The 24,797-nt window shown below is 38.9% G+C and overlaps 1 protein-coding gene across 1 annotated transcript in view; it reads left to right on the top strand.

Moving 5' to 3' along the window:
- trappc8 (trafficking protein particle complex subunit 8) overlaps positions 1-24,797 on the top strand; it is an 88,563-nt gene that overhangs the window by 6,686 nt on the left and 57,080 nt on the right. The window contains exons 2-6 of the mRNA XM_079830767.1: positions 5,240-5,434; positions 10,342-10,425; positions 18,460-18,549; positions 18,983-19,157; positions 23,216-23,369. Of these exons, the coding sequence (XP_079686893.1) occupies positions 5,240-5,434; positions 10,342-10,425; positions 18,460-18,549; positions 18,983-19,157; positions 23,216-23,369 (698 nt within the window). The remainder of the gene's footprint in view (positions 1-5,239; positions 5,435-10,341; positions 10,426-18,459; positions 18,550-18,982; positions 19,158-23,215; positions 23,370-24,797) is intronic.

Consider the following 24,797-nt stretch of genomic DNA (forward strand, 5'->3'; position numbering starts at 1 on the left):
GGCGTTCCTCAAGTTTACCGCTATGGCGTGCGTTTGAGCCAGCGGGGAATGAAAAAACAAAAGACCCGCGAGAGACTTCCCTCAAGGATCATAATCCAGCCCTGAGCCTCAGTCCAGTCATGACAGGAAGGGTTACAACCCGGATTCATCTGAATTTGATCTCTCTGTTCGTGAAATCTGATCTGATTTCCGCTCACCTTTTGCGTTTAGCGACCTGAGACTCAGACAGACACTGCACAGATCAGATTCTTCTGTTGGTGAGGCGGGTAAGATTACCACTGAAATAAAGGCTACTGGACGGGCACTAAAGGTCTGTGTTGGGCCTGTGCTGTTAATCACCCACCTATATCTAGTATAGTATATGAAGTAATCATAAAGAAGCAGGCAATTAGATCAGCTGGCTCAATTTATGAAGACTGCAGTTGTTTATAGTGGCGTACTAGTCTGTGATAGTAATGTTGCCATTACATCACAATGCAATACTGATAGACTGATGTAATCCTAATATTGTGTTGGTCCCCCTTTTGCTGCCAGAACAGCCCTGACCCATCGAGGCATGGACTCGACTAGACCCCTGAAGGTGGTGTCTGGCACCAAGATGTTGGCAGCAGATCCTTTAAGTCCTATAAGTTGCGAGGTGGGGCCTCCATGGATCGGACTTGTTTGCTCAGCACATCCCACAGATGCTCAATTGAATTGAGATCTGGGGAATTTGGAGGCCAAGTCAACACCTCAAATTCGTTGTCGTGCTCCTCAAACCATTCCTGAACCATTTTTGCTTTGTGGCAGGGCGCATTATCCTGCTGAAAGAGGCCACCACCACCAGGTAATACCGTTGCCAAGAAAGGGTGTACATGGTCTGCAACACAATGCTTAGGTAGGTGGTACGTGTCAAAGTAACATACACACGGATGGCAGGACCCAAGGTTTCTTAGCAGAACATTGCCCAAAGCATCACACTGCCTCCGCCGGCTTGCCTTCTTCCCATAGTGCATCCTGGTGCCATGTGTTCCCCAGGTAAACGACGCACACACACCCGGCCATCCACGTGATGTAAAAAAAAATGTGATTGATCGGACCAGGCCACCTTATTCCATTTTTCTGTGGTCTAGTTCTGAGGCTCACGTGCCCACTGTTGGTACTTTCGTCGGTGGACAGGGGTCAGCATGGATATCCTGACTGGTCTGAGGCTATACCCAATAAACTGCGATGCACTGTGTATTCTAACACCTTTCTATCAGAACCAGCATTACCTTTTTGGCAATTTGAGCTACAGTAGCTGGTCTGTTTGATTAGATCACATGGGCCAACCTTCACTCCCCACGTGCATCAATGAGCCTTGGCTGCCCATGACCCTGTCACCGGTTCAACACTGTTCTTTCCTTGGACCACTCTTGATAGATACTGACCACTGCAGACCAGACACATCAACTCAACTTTGAGGACAACATTTTCACTTGCTGCCTATTATATCCCACCCGCTAACAGGTGCCGTGATGAAGAGATAATCATTGTTATTCCCTTCACATAATGTTATGCCTGATCTGTGTACACTATAGTTTAAAGGTATGGGGTCGGGAAGATTTCTTTCAGTCACATGATTCATCAGAGATCATTCTAATATTCTGATTTGCTCAAGAAACATTTATTATTATCCATGCTGAAAACAGTAGTGCCACTTAATATTTTTATGGAAACCGTGATACTTTTTTTTTTTTTCCAGGATTCATTGATGATTAGAAGGTTCTAAATCTTATTTGTTTGAAATATGTTGTTTTTAACATAATGCATGTCTTTACTGTAATGTACTGATCAATTTAATACATCATTGATGAATGAAAGTAGGCTTGTTTGTTTTCTCTCTTAAAAAAATTGAAAGGTTGTGTACATTTGACAACATAATGCCATATTAAATGGTTCATTAAAAACATGTCAGTTGTTCTTACCACAAGAAATATTCCTATTAGCTCAGGGATTAAAAGCAAAATGTGCTGAAAATGTATTTTATTTTCTCACTACTTTGGCCTCCTTTCAAATGTAAATCACCTTCTTGCTACAAGATCACAGTCCGGAAGGGGTGTAAATCTGAAAGTTTAGTGCAACGAATTCTTTGTTTTGGAAATGACATTACTAGCTGGTTACCAGCATTTCGTTAGCCATTAGTCATTTTTTGGCCAATCTGATCTGGGCAATTATGCTATGAGGCTAACGATTTAAAAAAATTAAGTTTTGCTCTGGAACAATTGAAAGGGATTTTGTACACTGTTTCTTATTTTGTTTATTTTCGTTCATGGAACAGCTTTTAATTCCCTCTTAGGGATTATCGGCCATTCTGGTAAAACGTGCTATTGTGGGAGGGATGAAACGGTATGGAAATTTAACATCACGATTATAGTGACCCAAATTATCACGGTTATCAATATTATCACGGTTTTGTTCAAGTTTTATATTTGAAAATCAACAAACAAACTAAAGCAGCTCTATGCACTTTTTTAAGCAAGATTCGGTGGGATTTTCTTCCTTACAATGGCCGTCGTCAATATCAACGCATAAATAACAATAATTTATCGTAAATATAATCTCTAATATTATCTCTGTAAATATATTCTCAAGCAATATTCTCATCAGTGTTCAACAATGATGCATTTAAATCTAGCATGTTTTGTGTAAAAGCCCAAACAGTATCCTAGAGAAATATCCATATTTCCATATGATTTGACAGTTTATTTTATTAAATATCAAAATGTCTGCATCATACCTGACACCTAGATGATCACTTTACAGCCAGTTTTATGACTTTCATTCTCTTCAAATGCTATTAAAGTTTCAAACGTGTATAACGTTACCAATGTTGTGTGTAACTTTAGAGACGGTCCCTGAATTCACCAACTTTATGCCAGTCATATCAGATGCGCTGTGGTTCTGCTGTGTTTGTTTGAAACTATTTTCGCTGCTGAAATAGAATAAAAACAGTCATCCACTGTATGATGAGTGAATCGCTTGCGTACATCACACACACATCTCTGCTTTTAGTGTAGATTTCAGCGCGTGAGAGCGGCGCGCGCTCTGAACAAAATTCCGGATAATCTGAATGCCTCTGATTATGAGACATTGCATTCATAAACTCAATATAAACACGTGTGAGTGGTTATAATGCGCAACGCGATTATAACAGATGGATTTTGAGAAGACTATAATAAGTTCAACAGCAGAGTGGCTAGTGTGCAGCCGAAATAACGTTAACTTACACCCGCAAATGGCGGTTGTTAATGGCAAACCCTGATTATTATCCCTTAAATGTCACCCTAGTCTTGTCTGAACTTGTTCGTTCGCTTCACGTTATTATTTCCCAGACGTAGTTTTGGTATTGAGGTCAAAGTCCACTTGCCTTGCGTTCGTAGTTTTGAAGTGTTCCCCCTATTACAGCGACTTTCTTCTGGCATGTTCTGCAGACAGGGTGACCATCTTCCCTCAGATTAAGTTTCCCTCAGGACTTTTGTAAAAGCCAAAATATGACAACGCCTCAGATTTGGTCCTTTTAGATATCTGAAAAATCTCCCGGTGCTGTCACTGCCTTCTGCCATATCTTCTCATTCAGAAAACAGCGCTGCAGCCAGACTGACGCTGACTGGACAAGATTTACCGCAAGTTTTAAAATCGTGATAATCACACGCGGTTTTAATGATAATTAAATTTTATACGATATTACTAACCGTCACTACATTTTATCGTGGTTTATCGTGAAACCGGTAATCGTTTCATCCCTAGGGAAAATATGGCACATATTTTGTTGTAGCTCATAGTCAGTCATCATTGCTCTGATTCACTTGTTGTCTATTCTAATCAGAGAACTCTTTCAGATACTAAGAACAATTTCTCACATTCATTTGTTGCAGTGTGCTATGGATTCGTAGAAATGATGTTAACACGTTTAGGTTGACCCAAATGATCACAGTACTCTCTGTGTATATGTGTGTTTGCCCCTCGGTGATGTGATTTGGATTTGTACTGGAATGGCTTGGCAGCAGAGGAGCAAAGTCTCATCTTTATTCGTCATGTTATGCTTATCATGTGAAGTGTGGAGTGAGAAAACACAGGCGCATTATGGGAAAGCGTTCAGAAGAGGGTGTGAACATCAAGGGGTGGCAACATATTTGAACAGGGAAGGGCGTATGAAGAGTGATAAGGTGAAGTCTAGAGGGGGGCAGATGTCATAAGCTTAGTGGAAACCCAGCTGTCTTGTACCATTCCTAAACCTTGGCAAATGTTTAAGTTGGCAGCCATAATGCACTGTAAAATAAAGAAATAATAAATCCTAAGTACTCCCTCAAAAGTTTGTCCACTGCAAATTATTAATTACATTTGTATTGTACAGATTTTATTAAATATCATTTCATGAGCATCTACAAAGAATAGAATAGTACCTTTTCAGAGCTGTACCTTAACAGAAATATCAGCAATATTAGTAATCAAAACATTAATTAATATTAACATTAAGCACATTTAGTTATATTATATATAATTATGTAAAATTATATATTGAATTATATAAAATTAATTATATTAATTATATTAAATTTTATTAATTATAATATATTATTAATTATACAAAATTCCAAAGATAAATATGTAAATACAATTTCTTTCAGTGTTCCATGTGAATCAACAAGAGGCAGAAATATTATTTGTATTTCCTGTGTATTTATATGAAAATATTATATGTATATGAAAATAGAACAACTGTTTTTAACATTGAAGAATATAATTTTTTTCCTGCACAACAAATCAGCATATTAGAATGATTTCTTAATGATCATGTGACACTGAATACTGGAGTAATGATGCTGAAAATTCAGCTTTGCATCAGAAATAAATTATATTTTAGAATATATTACAATAGAAAAGTTATTTTAAATAAAATTTCACTATTGCTGTTTTTACTGTATTTTTAATCAGATAAATGCATGAGACTTCAAAAATATTTAAAAACTCATGTGCTCAGTTCCTCTGTGTGGACAAAAATACTTATTATTAAATTCATAATTTTTTTTATGAACTCGTGGTCCATATACAACCAATTTTGGCTTCTGCTTGACACTGTAAGATGGCTAGAAAAAAAGCTTCAGTTACAAGAAAATCAGCAGTACCATTATGAATTTGGCATCAGCTAGTTCAACTGACAGACTTCCTCCTTTTCTCCCTTCTTCCTTTTTTTTATGCCCCCGATACTGAACTGTAGGTCATCTGCGTGATCCCAACAACCAGGTGGTTGTGGTGAAGGGTCTCCGGATCAGTGTGACTGGTATCAACACACGGCCTCCACAGACCCCAGAGCTGCAAAAGCTTCTCAGCCAGTCGGTTTCTGTCTGCCAGCCTCCTGAAGGGTCGCCTGCCAACGTCATCTCGGCTGGAGACTACGACCTCAACATAAGCGGTAAGTGCTTGAGTGTTCTGACCCTAACCCTAACCCTAACATCATGGTGGGGAAATCCGTAGAGCACCTGATAATATTACTGCCACATTTTTAAAGGAGGAAAGTGGAATGGCCTAAAGTGAAACAGGAACCGATAGATTGTTTCCTAATGCAGCATATTTACAATTCTACTTTACAAAGCCCTTGAAGAATCTCCATTTTTATGAAATATGTAGCCACCAATGTAACCGACTATGACTAGCCCAAGAAACAACGACTGCAGTGAAAGGGTTTTAAAAATTAAATAAATACTCTATTGTTTTAACTGTCTGTTCAGCATTTTCTCCCTAATGGAACTAACACATTTTGCAAAATTATGCTGGTGTATTTTTTACTTTTACAGACATTTATAAATGTTCAAAGTGTGTTACACAGAAAAAATGTGTTTCTCTAAATAAAAAAATAAATAAAAAAAACTACAACATTTGAGGAAAGGAATATGCATATTAGGAGCAGTCTCATAAAATAAAAAAAAGTTTTTTTTTGAATGGGGCTCGTTTTTATAGTATCCTCTCATGTCAGCACCTGATGAGGACAGCAGAGCCCTTGAGGAAAAGAGTGAGAATCCAATGTTGTAATTGTCCATGAAATTAAAGGGTTTGGTTTGCATTACACATTTATGATTTATCGTTTCTGATCTTGTTTTTTTTTCATTTTTCAAATTCTCTCCCCCATCCCCCCCCAACACTTCTCTTGCGGATGAATTCTTGGTAAGAGCTCTGACCCTCATACATGTGCTTTCCTCACGAGTGTGTATGCCAGGTCTCACACACGTGTGCTGTGCTATGCTGTGCTGTTAACCCTTTGAACAACGAGTGTGACGTGTTTGGTTCCCTCTCAGATCATAGGCTGCCAGTAGAACCAGTCCTCCCCACGTAGCCCCTCTGCTGCACCACTCACTTGGGTGGGCCTAAAGCCCTGCAAACCCCTTCCCTGACACTAACATACCAAACTACACCAGCCGCATCCTCCTTTTAACTTAATGAACTAGAGTTGTCTAAAGTCGGTACTGAAATTTAAAAAATTTGACCATATCAGGCATTTGTGCTCTGTTGAACGGATTCTTAAACACCTCTGATTGGCCATTGTGTCCACACGCTCAACATATATGTCTCTAATTGGCTTCAATGATCAACACTCTTCACTGAGTGCTTCGATGACACTCGTTCTTCGTTGAGCGTTTACATAAATACACATGGGAGCATTTGAAAAGGAGGTCTATCAGTGGATCCCATAAATATCCGCTGACAGACGGATCCGCTGATTGAAGCCTGCTTTCAAACGCTCCCGTCTGTATCTGTGTAAGCGCTCTGTAGAGAGAGCGTCATTGAAGCACTCGGAGAAGAGTGTTGATCATTGTACCCAACTACAGACATGTATGTTGAGTGTGTGAACACAATGGCCAATCAGAGGTGTTTAAGAATCCATTCAACAGCGCTCAAAATGCTGATATGGTCACATTTTTAATTTCAGCACTTTTGACAACTCTAGAATGATCGCTGATGAACTGGCTGGGTCCTGACTGCACCTGATTATGACAACAGATTCAAGATGCAACATACAGCGTTAGTGTACTTGAATATGTGAATTTCACTGCTGGTTTGGCTACAAAGTTAAGGTCCCATAAAGCTATGCTCTAAAGTCAACATGATATCAGAAGTGACTATGGAGTAAAAGGGTTATGAACTGCATTGTTTTATTGTTTTATAATGTTCCCTGTCTTGCACTTATGATGTTAGTATGATTTTTACATAAAAAAAATCATAATTTAGAAATAAAAGGCATTTTTCCTGCCCTCTGATTTGAACGCTCTGTTTGAAGGGGCGTGTCTGCTGTGAGACTTCAGTGTAAACGCCCACTGCTGTGATTGGCTAACATCTTTGCATATGAAACTTTAGCACGTTTTTACTATTACAGCTCTCAAGGTCAACTAATCGTGAAAAGTGTTGATTTTAAAGTATTTATATTTAGATTGTGGCATGAAAGGTTGTAGTGATGAGCATTTTACCGAGCACAGACATGTCGAGTCTGCACACTAACGAATGCTTTCATCATAACTAACAGTTCAAACACAATGTAAATAAGAGATTTGTTGATTATAAGGGGAGTTTTGGCAAGAGTCTCTGACAAACTTGCGCTGTTTGAATGACAGCTCCAGCGATTGTAAAGGGAGCGTTCTTTGATCGCTTTCTATATATAATTTATTCATAGTTTAAATAACTGATTATTTTAATCCTACTAAGAGAAACTATTTTAAGTTGACCAGTTAGTCACTGGTCTGATTTACTGACGCATGGACTAAGAAAGAACATCTGACTACAAGAATCATATATCAGAAATCACTGATCACTAGAGGTGTAACGGTACACGCATTCGTACCGAACCGTTTCGGTACAGGGCTTTCGGTTCGGTGAACGGTTTCCGAATGCAATCTTTAACAGTAGGCTTGTTTTAAGCATGGAACACACTTCAATCCTAGTTCCCACATGAACATATTTAGAATTTAAGTCCATTTTATCACGAAATTCAAACGATAAATGCAGTTTTGACCCTCTTTAATGTGGTGTGACTGATCACTGTATAGGCGAGTCAGTTCAAGCGGCCGCGCGATGTGATCGATCATCTCTTCCTAAAGAATAAACGTGAATGAACATCTGAAGGTATGTTCAGGATACATTACAACTTACTGTCACGTATCACATGTGTGGTGTAATCGCTCAATCAGTGTTTCAACGGCGGAAAGACCTCAATATAACTGCTTGTAAACAATGTCATGTAGCATCACATTTACCTCAGGCAGTCATTCAGTGTACACAGTGTCCACAACTTTCACTAAATATATGCACTATATTAGCCTATATATTCATTATATTCTACTTAACCTGTTAGTGATGTCTTGATTATTTCATGTATGTTTTTTTAAATTAAACTCTGTGTATAAATTATTATATTTCAACAACGAATTGGAGAAAAAACTATTTTATAATTAGATTTAGAAGTTATTGCAAAAACTGCCTTATGTGAAAGTACGCAAACATGTAAACATGTTATTTGAGTGTTGATTATTATACCTAAAAATAAATAGCAACTGAATTTGGGCTCTGTTGTTAACCTTTAATATTAATGTGCAAGTAAGGGCTCCCTATGTAGTTTACAGCAATATCTTCAATAAACTTTGTTATAATTTAATTCATTTAAGGACAGACACTTTTTTTCAGTAAACCACTGTTTAATAAAAATAAATAAAAAGCTATTTTTACGAGGTACGTACCGAACCGTCAGTTTTGTGTACCGTTACACCCCTACTGATCATAGATCCAGCATTAGAATTAACACAGTTACTTAGATGTTGTCACATTACGAGTCCATATTGTAAATGTCTGTTCGAAACCTGCGCCGAATTTGCGACTTATTTACCAAAGAATCTACAGTGAAAATGTACCGAATACAAATAAATAATGTTCCCTGAAACATTCACATTGATGAAAATAAATGACCACATTCCTAGCATTAGGATACTTTGGAAGGTAATGTTATTTTATCCCAGTGAATGCTCTTCTTTCCTCGTCATCTCACTAACACACCAGTGGGCGGGGCCAAAGTTGCAATGATGAAGTAGGCGTGATATTCTTCTGCAGAGGCGTTCTTTCACCTATCCGTTAGAGGCATTTTCCACAATGTGTCCTTCGCTGGGCTTGGTTATAATAAAAGCTGGTTTTGAACTAACAAGGAAGATTTCAGTTCTAAAATGTACATGATATTCTTATAATATGATGACCTCTTATATGTCAAATGCTCAAGGAAATTTTTTTAATTTTATCTTAGTTCAGTTAGTTGCCAAGCCAACATTTCTAATATTTGTTTAATTAAAAATGTTTTTCAAGTAATATTTATATCTTATTTTACGTCATCCTTATTTCAATTAACTTTTAGTTAACAATAACACTCGCACATGACTTCTCAGTACACATTATTCCAAATGTTAATTAAAGAAAACTTCCTCCAGCTCTGAAATTACTTCCCTTCATCCACGCCAGGTGGGCCGGCGTTTCAAAGACTTGAATAAAGCCCGATTCCTGGATCTAAATGATCACTCCCCCCATAATCTGCAAGCTCTCATTCAGAGTTCTGATTGCTTTTCACAGTGCAATGAATTAAGTCCCCCCGCTACATTTTTGGACAGCATTCTGTTTCACTCAGACATGTCATGTTATGTAAGGAAAAGGTGGTGTGAATGGTGTTTCATGTTGACTTTGAAGCATTGGTTTGATGTGTATGTGCTATACTCACCCTGACTGATGGACAGAAACGTCCAACTCCATTAAATGCTATTCCTGCTTCTGCTAGAACTGGCAACGGTAGTTTGTGTTTTATGTGTCTCAAAGGCAAATTATGATATGGTATATTCATTATACGTAATCTTTGAATCTACTCATCATCCTACATTTAGTAGACTGCCTTTCCTCACAGCGGGAGACGCCACTGGAACATGCACATGTCTAAGCTAATCAGGAAAATGGGATTTTAGAACTATGTTCATTCAGTTACTGGATCTACTGTGCTAGGCTGCTAGATCAAGTTTAGCACTTTGTAGAAGGTAAAAATAAAGGGGGTAGTTAACCGAAAATAAACATAATTTGCATTACATCACTCCTATTAAATGGTTCTCATGATGTATTTTAGCTTATAATTGCAACTATCTGTATTTAAAATGAACAAACCATTTGTGCAAAGACACAGAGCAATTGGTCTTGACATAATGTCTGTTCACATCACAGGGTTTGGGGTGGGTTTTGTTTTGGATGCGTTACACTTTTTGGTTCCTGTCAGTGAGCTTTAACCAGACTGCCTGTCTCTTCTCCTCTCAGACCGCACGGTCAAAGCGAGCGTTCCCTGGTACTCTGACTGGAAAGAAACACTCACCCAACTGAGCTCGTCCAAGTACTACACAGGTATTCCCTTCCTTCCCGTGCTGGGAGTGCGTGAGAGGGCTTTCCTCAGACGCCTTCTCCACATCATTTCCTGGCCCGGCTCGCTCCGTAGCAGATCTGTCGCTAAATCTCCTTTCCTTTTTCCAATCCAGCTTCTTCCTTTTTCTCAGGATGTTGGTGGTGGTCCTTTAGCTTCTTGTGTGTGTTTGGGATAGATCCTAGGGAAATGACTCATTGTGCTGAAACTGTCGTTATATATACAATCAGTTTGTGTTCCAGTTGAGTCAGACGATAGTTAACGATTGTTTCGACTGAAATTTAAGTGTTATTTCAGTGTGTTTTGGAAGGTTTTCAGCTCAATGAGCCATTTTATCCGTTCAGTCACTAGTCTCCTCATCTCTATAGATCCACTGTACCTCTTGCTGTGAAGTAGAGATTGACTTTACATGCACTTTTTTCAAATCTGTTTGATTTAATGTGAAAAATTGGTTTGTTCTTGTTATACACTAAGAAATATCCTGACACATTTACTTTAAAGTACTGGCAGCCATGGTTGCCGGAAATTCACCGTAAGAAAACTGTGACAAGGTATTACAGGATGGCATATTGATACCTGTATATTTAACAGCTAATAATCATATATTTCATTAAGTGATATAATATTAATAAACCAATCAACTTGAACTACCACAATCTGATATTTACCTTAAAGTGTACTGAAGTACCACCATAATAATATGAACAAGTGGTAAGATGGAGAATTTATGTGGCATGTCCATAAAACATAGCCATTCACAGGTCACACAAAGACAAAGCACCATCTGGGAAACACTTGGCACTAAAATAATGTAATAATCATTAACTAAATAACAGAAAATGTAACGCAAAACACCCTAATGCACATTACTGATACTAAAAAGGAGAAGAACCTATAGTATTTATGGAGTGCTGTATAGTCAAATCGATTAATCGCGATTAATCACATCCAAAATAAAAGTTTGTGTTTGCATATGTGTGTTTACTGTGTATAATTATGTATATATATATAAATACACACTCTATCATGTATATATTTAAGAAATATTTGCATGTAATTTATATTATATATAAGTATAAATATTTTATATATAAATATTACACATTTTCTTAAATATGTACATGCATGTATGTGTATTTATATATACATAATAATTATACACAAACTTTTATTTTGGATGCGACCGCACTATTAAAATATAATCATTTGTGATGAGTCATTAAAAGACTTCTGGGATTTTACTGTTTTTAAACATAACTTTTACAACCCCAAATTTTTGTAACAAAAAAGTTTGTAACATTTTGTAAAATGCAATATGAATATGTAATTTGTTAATTCTCCTTTACCTTTTAACTGACAAAAGTACAAAGAAAAGATTTTCAGTGTGTTCACTGACCAACTTAAGTGTATTCTGTAAATATAAACAAATTTAGATTTTGATGGCTCCCAACATATTCTACAAAAGTTGGAGCTGAGGCAAAATAAAATTGAAAAGCTTGTAGAATATCCAAGTTAAACTCTTTTGAAGCAGTCCACAATAAGTAGGTGAATTGGTAATAGGTGAGGGACTCGTTGATCGTGATTGAGTGTAATAGGAGCATCTCAGTCTTTGCAAGCACAGATGGGTCATGGCTCAGCACCTTGTGCTACATATCGAGAGAATTGTCAATCAATTCAAAAACCACATTTCTCAATGCAAGATTGCAAAGAATCTAAGTCTTTCACATTCTACCATACATTATATTGTGAAAAGATTCAGAGAAACCAGAGAAATTTCAGTAAATGTAGGGCAAGGTAGGAAACCCCTATTGAATGTGTGTGACCTTCGAGCCCTCAGATGGCATTACATGTGAAACCACACTACTCTGTTAAATACAACCAAATGTGCTAATGCTAGGGAGTTCTTTCCAACCGTTGTCACTTAACAAAGTCTGCTGCAGCATCAAGGAATGCAACTTGAATCTCTGTTACGCAAGGAGAAAGTTATACAAAAGTTCTATGCCGAGATGCCGATGAGTTCTCGGGGCCTGAGCTCATCTCAGATGGTGCTAAAGACAGTGGAATGTGTGCGGTGGTTAGATGAGGCCACATGACCTGTTTTAACGATCTGAGTGCATGGTCTGAAGCGCATGTGCACTTAGACTGTTTAATGACGGAAAAAAAAGTTGGGGCGCCAGGCGCATGGTCCAAAAGTGTTGTACCTAATCTCTTAAAGGTCCTGTTCTTCGTGATTTTCAAACTTTATATTAGTTAGTGTGTAATGTTGCTGTTAGAGCATAAATAATTCCTGTAAAATTATAAAGCTCAAAGTTCAATGCCAAGCGAGATATTTGTTTTAACAGAAGTTCCCTTTCAAAGCCTACAGCGAACGGCCGGTTTGGACTACATCCCTGTACATCCTGCTTTAATGACGTCAGTAGAACAGTTTGTTGACTAACCTCCGCCCTCAAGAATACGCAAAATAGGGGGCGTGGTCTTGTTGCTCTCCCACATGGAGAAGAGGAAGTGTTGCGTTCGTAGAGTGTGTTTGTCGCCATGTCGTCGAGACGCTGTTATTTTCATCCTGGAGTCAAATCACCTTTGTTTGGCCTTCAGAGACGCTGTAGTTTGAGTGTATGCATCTCCCTGTTATGGTAAGAGGCGTGACCTTTCCGGGCAACGTGCGCTAAGCTGCTGTCGAATCACAACACGGGAACCGCTGGCACAATCAGAACTCGTTACGTATTTCTGAAGGAGGGACTTAATAGAACAGGGAAATCCTCAAGCCGTTTTTAGGACAGTGAAAACAGCGGTATACAGATAAGTAAATTGTGTGAAAAATACTGTGTTTTTTTACACGCGAAACATGAACACATGTTATATTGCACACTGTAAACACAATCAAAGCTTCAAAAAACAGGAAAAACGGGACCTTTAATGAGTAATGGGTTTGATTTGGGCTTAACGTGCAATAACTTATCAGAGTCTCATCTCGCATTCCCTTTAAAAGCCAGTTGCGCTCGCACCATGGCAGATTCGCTATTTACATGGTGGAATTTGTGAGCGGAAAGACTGATTGCTTCTCCAGAGAGGAATCATTTTATTTTTAATATTTAATGTTTGTGTGCTGCATGTCCCTCTGTGTGTAATAAGCAGAGTGTAAGCACGTTGTGCACCCGCCTATAGGTGCATATTACTAACGCGCCCTTTAAATAACACAAAGAATACTGCGCTATTGACTTCAGACCAGGTTTTTGTTGGTCAATGGCACAGTTGTTTTCAGTTGCCTCAAAATAGCAACGCGTCAATAATGCGCCTGAACGCACCTTGTTTTCAGATCAGCACGCCCATGGGCGAACAGATGGGCGCGAGTGCATTTGCTATTTCAACAACATGGTGCTGGACGTGAAAATGAAAACTGCGTCGGACTGAAACTAGCAAAAAACACTTGCGTCGCACCTGGCGTATGATAAGGCCCCACGTTTCAGCTTGTTTTTGGGAAAAACAGACATAGTTCTCAGTCCAAAAGACGAAAGGGGCCATCCAGAATTTCATCAGTGACTGATACAAAAATCAAACATATGTCATGGTATGGGGGTGCATCAGTGCAAATGGCATGGGTGACTTGCATTGATGTGAAGGTACCACTGACGTGGAATCATATATTGACATTTAAAGGCATCAAGATGACATGTTTCCTGGGAAACAATGCAAGGCTTCATTCTGCATGTTCTAAAACAGAGTGGTTTCTTAGACACTCCACTCAGTAGAAGGGATGTGCCTGACTGCCTGCTTGCTGTCCAGATCTGTCTCCTATTGAAAATGTATGAAAAGGAGAATCCGATAACAGCGACCAAAGACTGTTGAGCAGCTCTCCTGCATCAGACGGGATTGGGCAAAACAAAAAAACTTCAACAATTAATATCCTCAATTCCCAAACTTTTAAAAAGTGTAATTGAAAGGAAATGTGATGTGACACAGTAGTAAACATGCCTCTGTCCCAACTTTTTTGGAGTGTGTTGCAGACATCAAAATCAAAATAGTTTATATATTACAAAATACACTTAAGTTGGTCATTAAAAACCTTTTCTTTGTACTTTAGTCAGTTAAATAAAAGTTAAAGAGAATTAACAAATCACTCGTTCTTGATTTTATTGCATTATACAAAATGTCCAAACGTTTCTGGATGTGGGGTTGTATGTTAATTCATAGTTTTTACTTTAAAAAAAACATACATTTGACAGTATTTTACAGTTAAATTTCATATAATGCAATGCTAAAACATTTACAAATCTGATCCTATATGGCAAGTTATCTTGCAGTTAACAGGTTTTTACTCTAGCATGTGTGTATGTGTGTGTGTGTGTGTGTGTGTCTATATATATATACACACACACACACACACACACACACACACACACACACACACACACACACACACACACCGATCAGGCATAACATTATGACCTAATATTGTGTTGGTCCCCCTTTTGCTGCCAAAACAGCCCTGACCCGTTGAGGCATGGACTCCACTAGACCCCTGAAGGGGTGCTGTGGTATCTTGATACAAAGAAGTTAGCAGCAGATCCTTTAAATCCTGTAAGTTGTGAGGTGGGGCCTCCATAGATCGGACTTGTTTATTCAGCACATCCACAGATGCTCGATTGAATTGAGATCTGATCTTGAGATTTGGAGGCCAAGTCAACACCTCAAACTCGTTGTGCTCCTCAAACCATTCCTGAACCATTTTTGCTTTGTGGCACGGTGCATTATCCTGCTGAAAGAGGCCACACTGTTTCCATGAAAGGTTGTACATGGTCTGCAACACAATGCTTAGGTAGGTGGTACGTGTCAAAGTAACATCCACATGGATGGCAGGACCCAAGGTTTCCCAGCAGAAAATTTGCCCAAAGCATCACACTGCCTCTGCCGGCTTTCCTTCTTCCCATAGTGCATCCTGGTGCCATGTGTAATTGATTAGACCATTCATCAGAAAATGTAATTCATTTGCTCCGTGGTCCAGTTCTGATGCTCACTTGCCCACTGTTTGCGCTTTCAGTGGTGGATAGAGGTCAGCATGGGCACCGTGACTGGTCTGCGGCTATCCAGCCCCATATGCAACAAACTGCGATGCAATTCTCTGTGTATTGACACCTTTCTATCAGAAACGGCATTAACTTCTTGAGTACAGTTGCTCATTTGTTTGAACGGACCACACGGGCCAGCCTTTGCTCCCCACGTGCATAAATGAGCCTTTGCCGCCCATGACTCTGTCGCCGGTTCACCACTATTCATTCCTTGGACCACTTTTGATAAATACTGACCACTGCAGACCGGGAACACCCCACAAGAGCTGCAGTTTTTTGAGATTATCTGACCCAGTTGTCTAGCCATCACAGTTTGGCCCTTGTCTACTGCTTCTCATTTTTCCTTCTTCTAACACATCAACTTTGAGGTCAAACTTTTCATTTGCGGTCCATTATATTCCACCCACTAACAGGTGCCGTGATGAAGAGATTATCAGTGTTATTCACTTCATCATAATGTTATGCCTGATCAATGTATGTATATATATTCTGTAAAAGAATATAGCTATTTTTTACAGTGTATTAATAAAAAGTAAAACAGTTTGCTGAATATTATTTAAACTGTCTGAACAAGAAGCTTACATAACTGACTTTAACATTTAACATTATGTTCATGAGACACCAATTGGACACCTGTAGATATACTAAATTTATATTAAGAATTATGGAAATTACTTTATATTAATAATAATTGTAATTATGATTAACCTTTATCACTTAATTAACACATTGCCTTCAGAGCAGGGGGCTTTAGTGGGATACACAGCGTTACTGCAGGGGGTGTGCTAATTATTGTTTGAAAATTAAAATGTTCACTATGCAGTAATTCCGTACTGACTGTAACCATAGCTAAAGTTCAGCTAAATGGTTAATTGTCCAGGCCATAATTCAACAATTAGTTTTACACAGTATGCAACAGGGGGGTCTTTGGACTAATAACAGTTAAAAGCTCCTGTTTTAAAGCATAAATCAAATCTAAATAAAAAAAAAGAGGTAAATTAGCCGTTTTCATCTCACTAGAATATTGCCACTGTAATCATCAGAGCTACACTGCAAACAAGGGATGTGCTTTATTGATTATACAGTAATTTGTTAGATATGGTTTGCTGTATTGTAATGTCGACATGGTTTTCAAGCTCTACCCTCTCTGTAAAGTTTCCGATAAAGAATTGATCGTGAGGCTGCCAGAGTGAAGTGCATCATGCCGTGTGCTTATTGGCATTATTCAGAGAGGACCATTGATTGAGGCGAAATGTCAAGGAACTGAACTTAATGAATCTTGAGCATAAAAACCTGTAGGCCTACATCCTCATCTTCCCTCATTGTTGGATAGGTTGAAAGGGGGAAATTGATCATGAATGCTGATGCGTGCATTAAAAACAACTTGTTTTGAACATCCTGCTTTTCTTTAAAGGGTTACTTCAGCGATTTAGCATTTAAGATTTTATCAGTAGAAACCCGGTAGTATATTTGAATGCATTTATGTATTTTATGTCTGGAAAAAAGCCTCCGATGATGCAAATATCCTCATTTTGCGTCATCTGAGGCTTTTTTGGCCAGAGGCTAGAGACTACAGCCAGTAGTAGGAGCTAGTTGCGCATGTTTTCAACCACCCCATAGGGGTGGGATCTGGCTCACAGAATGTAAAACACAGACGGCCGCACGGAAATTCATAACGGAGCGGTGCGGAGCAAAGCGAGTGTTCTCAATGAATTACTATGAAAGTTAAGCTTCCATAGGCATGAACTGAAAACGCGCCAGACTGGACACGCACCGTGAATGAATGACAATGCGGCCGTGAATGAATGCTGGTCGGCCGTGCTCATTTTAGTTTCGGTTTAAAATTGGAGCCAATTCAGGGGTGGGTTGCTTGAATTGTGGGTTCATACAAACACAACAACAAAACGGTACAATGACAAACTCACTTAAATAGGTGCATTTCGCTTTGAAACCAAATCTTCCGCCATCATCTGGTCTGTCAGCTACTCACTCTCTGATGAATGAATTCTGACTCCTGCTGCGTTTGTGCTACGACTCTCGTTCGGCTCGTGCTGTATTGAGCAGACATGTTCAGTTTTTAATAGTAGTGTCCGTTCTCTAACTGAACTAAATTATTTTATTACTATATTAAAAAGAGGGTGGGGTGGTGCCGCGGTGGGCAAGTGATGTAACCGTTAGGCGTGGCTTAGGAGTTTCCTCATAGGGCAGCGAAGCAAGTGCATTCTGGGAGTTGTTGTCTTTCATCCATATGAGCCAAACATACATTTTCTGGCTTTTCTCAGTCTAAAAGGCACCAACTTCTAAAATAATTTCACATTTCTACTACATAAATGCCCGAATTTAAATACATTAAATTCATCTTTCCAGCGGTGAAGTACCCCTTTAAGCAAAATGAGGTTGAATCTTAATTAGATCAGAGTTTCAGAGTGATGTCAGGTTTAAAGTGCTGTAATCCTGATTTAAGCTATGGTCACATTTTCCGTTATTTGGTGAATTCTTTTGGGCGAAATCAAGTAAATTCAATAGGAATACACACGATTGGGAATTTCACGTGAAGACAAAATATTTCCCCATACACATTTGACCAACAGAAAACTGCTTGGTTGGACTTGTGTGAGATGTGCTTCATACATCATTACACTATTGACAATAAACCTTTTTTGCCCACAAAATTGAACTGAAATTTTGCTAATGTGACGCACCTCTTTATGCTTCAAAATTGCTGGATAATTTAGAGCATTTTATATGCCATTTGTTTGAAAAGCGGAATTTACATTAAAATAAAAGATTTTTTTGTTATTTTGCTGTAAAAGTTTCCATTTAAGCTCTTCGTCCTGCCTTTCATAATGTGCTTCTCTCCTCTTCCGCCTGGAGGGTTGGTCATGTGGCCTGTATTAATCTTGTTTCAGAAACAAGACAATATTTCTTTGTGTGTGTATGTTTATCTTACAGCCACAACGCCATGGTTTGAGACTTACCGTGAGAACTTCCTGCAGTCCATGCCGGCATCAGAGCACGAGTTCCTCAGCCACTATCTGGCCTGTATCCTTCAAAACACTGAAAAACAACTTTCTTTGCCCCTCTCCTAATAACTCGACCTTGCTTCTCATTTTATACTCTTATTCTTTCTTGACCACAAGGGATGCACTGAAATGTTGACTGTATATAAAATGATCTGCCATGAATTACATGTAATATAAATGTAGCAAATGTCATTGATGCAAAAAAAGTCTAAAATAATTAAGAAAGAAGTCTCTTATGCTCACCAAGGCTGCAATTATTTGATCAAAACTATAGTATTAACAGTTATATTGTGAAATATTATTCCATTTCATATTCTAATATTCTTACCCAGTCTGTCCAGATTTTTGATAGAGTTGGTATCGGGCAAGAATATATATTTTGTCACTTTTGTATTTTATTTTTAAATGTTTTCCCATCTGTATTCTGTGAGATCTCCTGAACTAGCCTGCAGGTATGCTGGTGGTGTCGTCCCATGAGGCAGTGCCGACAGAGCAGTTTCTCAAGCTGTCCCAAGAACAGCACCGAATCCAGCACAGTGGAGAATACACCCACCCCAAATGGTTCATCCCCAACACACTCAAATATTACGTCCTGCTTCACGATATCAGTGATGGAGACGAGCAGAGGTGTGTGTGTTTGCGTGTCTGTCTCCTTGTACCTGTTTCCTTGGTTGCTTTTCTTTCTTTTACACAGTCAAACAGTCTGATGAATGACTATTTAAGAAGCTTAATGGTGCAGTGTGTAATATTTATGAGGATCTATTGACAGACATGCAGTAAAATATACATAACTATGTTTTCAGTGGTGTATAAAGACCTTACATAATGAACCGTTATGTTTTTATTATCTTAGAATGAGTCATTTCTATCTACATAAACCGCCGGTCCCCTTACAGTGAAATCACTATTTTGCGCCGCCATGTTTCTACAGTAGCCCCAAATGGACAATCTGCTCTACAGAGCGCTAGCTACTCTCTGCTGTCTCAGACAACGACATATTTGTCCTGTGTCGGCCACCGTAGCTTCTCTATGTGCTTCGAAAGGAAGGGGTGAGCAGTGGGCGTTTGCAATTTGCAACCTCACCGCTAGATACTGCTCAAATTTACACAGTGCACCTTTAAATCAGGGATACTTGGCCTTCACCTTTTCACTTTTCTTGGACATGCCACACATGATGTTAAAAGGGATAGCTCACCCAAAAATGTAAATGCTGTCATTATTTAAAGATAAAAATTGACTTCTTTATATATTTACAGTATGTTACAGGGCTTATTATAAACGATTTATCCATGCACATTATTATTTATCTATTTTTTATTCATATGCCCTTGTAAAATTTAATCAAAAACCTTAACCTCCCCCCCCCTCAAAACGACATTTGTTCCTTTCATGACATGTCTCAGCGGAGGGTGGGACTAAGCGGGTATATGATGTCATTGATAGGGTTGGGTATAGATTCCGATTCTGCTTATCGATTCCTAATTGCGATTCCAATAGGGTAAAAAACACATTTATTATTAGGCTATTATTGCAAAACATTTCATTGTAGCTGAATACCATGAACAAAAATTTTGCCTATGGTTTAAAAATAGCCTACCCTAGCAAAAAAAGAAAAGAAAAAAGGCTAATATAAATTTCAAGCGATATTAAAGACAAGTAAACACTCAGTAATTTAAAAAGAACAAATTATCAATTGCACAAATGAATACAATTGAACAAAGATGATTGAAATAAACATTTTCAGGTGGGTACCGAAACTGTAATCAAATGTAAAATAACACTGCACTTTATTGATAAAATATAGGCTATACATTACAAATATAGTTAAACGTTATTCTGTCTAGAACAGCTAATTCATTTTCTCGTCTTTAGTTGTTTGATTAAAGGATTGGTTCACTTTTAAATAAACTTTTGCTGATAATTTACTCATTCCCATGTCATCCAAGATGTCCATGTCTTTCTTTCTTCAGTCGAAAAGAAATTAAGGTTTTTGATGAAAACATTCCAGGGGTTTTCTCCATATAATGGACTTCAATGTGCTCCAAACGGTTCAAGGTCCATATGACAGTTTCAGTGCAGCTTCAAAGGACTTTAAACGATACCAGACGACGAATAAGGGTCTTATCTAGCAAAACGATCAGTTTCTGCGAGAAACCGAGCACTATTTATTCTATTATTTTACCTCTTATCAGACGAACGTGATCATCTCTGAGCTCCGCCATAAGTTCCGCTAAGTGAGGTCAAAATACGAGCCTGGTCATATATATATCGATCTAGATGCCTCATTCTACTGATCCGTGCAGGCGCTAATGAGACATGTATACATCTATGACCATGCTCGTATTTTGACCTCACTTAGCAGAAGTTATGGCGGAGCTCAGAGATGATCACGTTCGTCTGATAAGAGGTAAAATAATAGCATAAATACTGCTCGGTTTCTCGCAGAAACTGATCGTTTCGCTAGATAAGACACTTATTCATCGTTGGGTATCGCTTAAAGCCCTATGAAGCTGCACTGAAACTGTCATATGGACCTTGAACCGTTTGGAGCCCATTGAAGTCCATTATATGGAGAAAAACCCTGGAATGTTTTCATCATCAACCTTTTATTTTTTTTGACTGCAGAAAGAAAGACATGGACATCTTGGATGACATGGAGGTGAGTAAATTATCAGCAACAGTTTATTTAAAAGTGAACTAATCCTTTAACGTTATCATAGAGACGGCATCAAGAAAATCTGCCATCGATGACATAACTGACTGTGTTACGAGAGTATTTTGACATTTTTGTGTGTATTTTTCCAAGCGCGTGCTGTGCAAAATTGTGTGTCTGCGGCACAGAAAACAGTGTGCGTCTTTTGTTGTTTGATTAACGTTATCATAGAGACGGCATCAAGAAGATCTGCCGTCAACGACATAACCGACTGCTTTTTTTCCATTTTTGTTCATTATTTGTCCATTCGCGTGCTGTGCAAAAAGACGAGGAAGAGAACTCGGTTCATTATCGCGCACTATTCATTTACTATGAGAAGCCGTTCTGTGTGCGCGCGTGTGTGTGTGTGTGTGTGTGTGTCTGCAGCATAGGAAACAGCGTGCAGCGTTTAAAAATCACAATAAAATGCGCACGCAGTAACCTGTAAGCGGAATCGAAATGCGAGCTTCTTATCAAATCACTGGTTCTGGCCAAGTTGGAACCGGTTCTAGATACCCATCCCTAGTCATTGATAGGCGACGCACGGACACAGACCATGTCCTGGTTAAAATTGCTTATTTCTCTAGATTTATACATTCTTGGAAACATTTGGGATAATGTAAGTACACAAGTCAACAAAATATAAAACATTGTTCTAGTGGTTTTTGGATATTTGAATCCAACAATCGTACATATTGTGCCTTTAAGTTCTCGGGTATTTCCTTAGTGAATTCAACTTATTTTTAAGTATATTTCAGTATTGTTATAAATGATTGATGTGCACATCACTTTCTTTTCAATTCATGTGCCCTCATAATCTTTAATCAAAATAACTTCCCCTCCAACTCCCACACAAATTCTTCTCTGACGTTTTTACTGTCATGAGGGCGGGACAACCTGTCACTCACATGACATCACAGCAATTGCAATCCACAGCCATCCAATCAATTCCCGATTGACTAAAGCCCCGCTCTTGATCAGATTCATAGTTAACTGAATGAAATCAAGTTCGTTTGAGAAGTGCCTCGCCTGAAATGTAGGTGAGGGGGGGGGGTGAAAAAAGTGCATCCAAGTCGGACAGTTGGAGACTGGAACTGTGCCTGACTGCAGAATCCGACATGGCCGCCTCGCCGTCGCGAGAGTTTTTTGACATGTCAGCATGACATCAGAGCAAATCGGACCACACTCGGACACGTTTCTAACCGGCATGCGTCTTGCGGTGATCACCGGTGATCGGTTTGGGGCAGATTTTGCTCATCTCTAAATAATTGGGGGTTTTCTTGCTATAGGCAGTTTTTACATTTTTTAGGTGCTCAATTCAATTCTACTTGAATTATGCAAGCTAGAGGTCAAAAGAAACAGGAAAAAGTACTATTAGTGTGATTGTGTGCATTTGCATAAATCTACATGTACATGCAAGATTTATTCATTGTTACTGTTACTGAAATATGATTATTAATTAAGCCACTTCAGTATTCTAGCTGAACTGTGAACCAATGCAGAGTGAATCATAAATGCTCTTTACTCCAAATGTTGTTCAAAGCGTCTGATATTCCCATTGCTTGTTCTGATTCTGTAATTAAACGAAAAGAGTTGATTAACACTGGAGACATGTATCCAACCCTGCCTCAGGGATTAAAAAACAAAAGAGATTTCGGGAGAAAACATTTCTGCTTTTCTTTTGTAATTGCATACATTTAATTAGAGAAAGTTTCGCGAGTAGAATAAAAATGAACCAGTTAAAGACAACATGAACTGCATTTGCAATGCACTTTTCTATTTATATTAATTTCTGACATCAGCTGAGCGACAGGCATGCTTGCTGTCCTATCCACTTCCTCCTCAGAGAATACTGCTTGCAGATAAGTTGCCAATCACAGTAATCGTGTGCTGACTGCAGCCTCAAGGGCTGATGAATAGAAGATAACCTGACAGTGGGGAGAGATATTAGGCTGTCATATGTATTTATGATGTCTATCCCTGTGTCTCTCAGGGCGGACTCCGTGTACGAGGATATGAAACAGCGGTATGGTACTCAGGGCTGCTATCTGCTCAAGATAAACTCCCGGAGCGGTAGCACTGGTGCGGACGAACAGATGCCGGACCCTTGGAGTCAGTACTTACACAAGACCAGCATGCACAACCCTGTGAGTGCCACAACCTCACTGCAGGCACTGAACATACAACTCATAAACTTCTGATTATCATCATAAAGTCGGGTCAACATTGCAGTGTTTTCTTGCCAAGAGCCAAACGTTTTGATGCCGTAAACCAGGCATCCTCAAATGGCGGACCGTGGCTTGGTTCTAACCACACCGCAAGACATTTGACATTTTACCATTCCTACATTACAGTTAGCAGCGCGTCAGAACAATGGAGCGTTTCACACCACAAGCATTAAAGGGATAGTTCACCCAAAAATTAAAAGTACCCCATGATTTACTCACCCTTAAGCCATCCTAGGTGTATATTACTTTATTTCAGATGAATACAATCAGAGATATATTAAACAATGACCTGGCTTTTCCAAGCTTTATAATGGCAGTGAATGGAGGATGAAATTTTGAAACCCCAAAAAAGCACATCCATCCATCATGAATGTACTCCACACTAGGGGTTGAATGACTTCCGATTTTTTTCAAGTCGACATTTATGTGATGAAAGTCGTGTCGACGTCGACTAGTCGCTGATGACGTCATTGATAAACAAATAACCCTGAACCTTGAGCTGAGACGCGAACACAAGTTTTCTTATGCACAGGACAGCTATGGCATAGGCCTATGTCACAGTGCTGCCCATAAGGTTATTGCTCCTACTACAACAGCTTTTGTGTCAGTCTTTGGGTCGTTATATTTCTCACAGATTTCTGCTCGTTCTGAATCAGATACAGATAAAGTAGCACAATAAAGATTACATGTATATGAATGCATTAATGGAGAGAGTGATTGCGTGTGAATTAATTCTACTTGCCAGCGTCTCTCTACTAATAAGCTGTGAGTTTTAGTTACTAAGAAATATATGTTATAACTTTTCAGTTTCGAAGCTATTTTAGTGATGCATCACAGAACAGTGTTGATACATTTCTGCGCTACTGAATGGTTTTGTGTAAGGCGCGCGATCTCTGCGTGATGTGCGAGCTGTGTGTGTTACAATGCAGCATGCATTTAGAATGGTGATTAACTGACCTGTACAATAAGCGTGCATTCTCCCGATCAATTTTGAGCTTCCAAATTACAAACATGTCTTGTGGAGAGCTCTCTGAGTATGTATTTATTTGTAATTTTTAACTGTTGGAAACAGAGCCTGGCAGCCTGCATGTCAGGAAATGGCTTATCCTGTTGCGCCCTCTATAGGCCAGCGACTAGTCGACGTCAAGCTTAAAGCGTCATGGCAGAGCATTCAAGTCGACTAGTGCAACCCCTACTCCACACAGCTCCGGGTGGTTAATAAAGGCCTTCTGAAGCAAAGCGATGTGTTTGTGTAAGAAAAATAGAGTTATCCCAATGTGGGAGTAGCGTAAGCGTTTTAAACAAATAGGGCTGGGCAACAAATTCAAGCCCTCCTTCTCTCATATC

Source organism: Gobio gobio (genome assembly GCF_949357685.1).
Source record: "Gobio gobio genome assembly, chromosome: 12".
Classification (NCBI taxonomy): Eukaryota; Metazoa; Chordata; class Actinopteri; order Cypriniformes; family Gobionidae; genus Gobio; species Gobio gobio.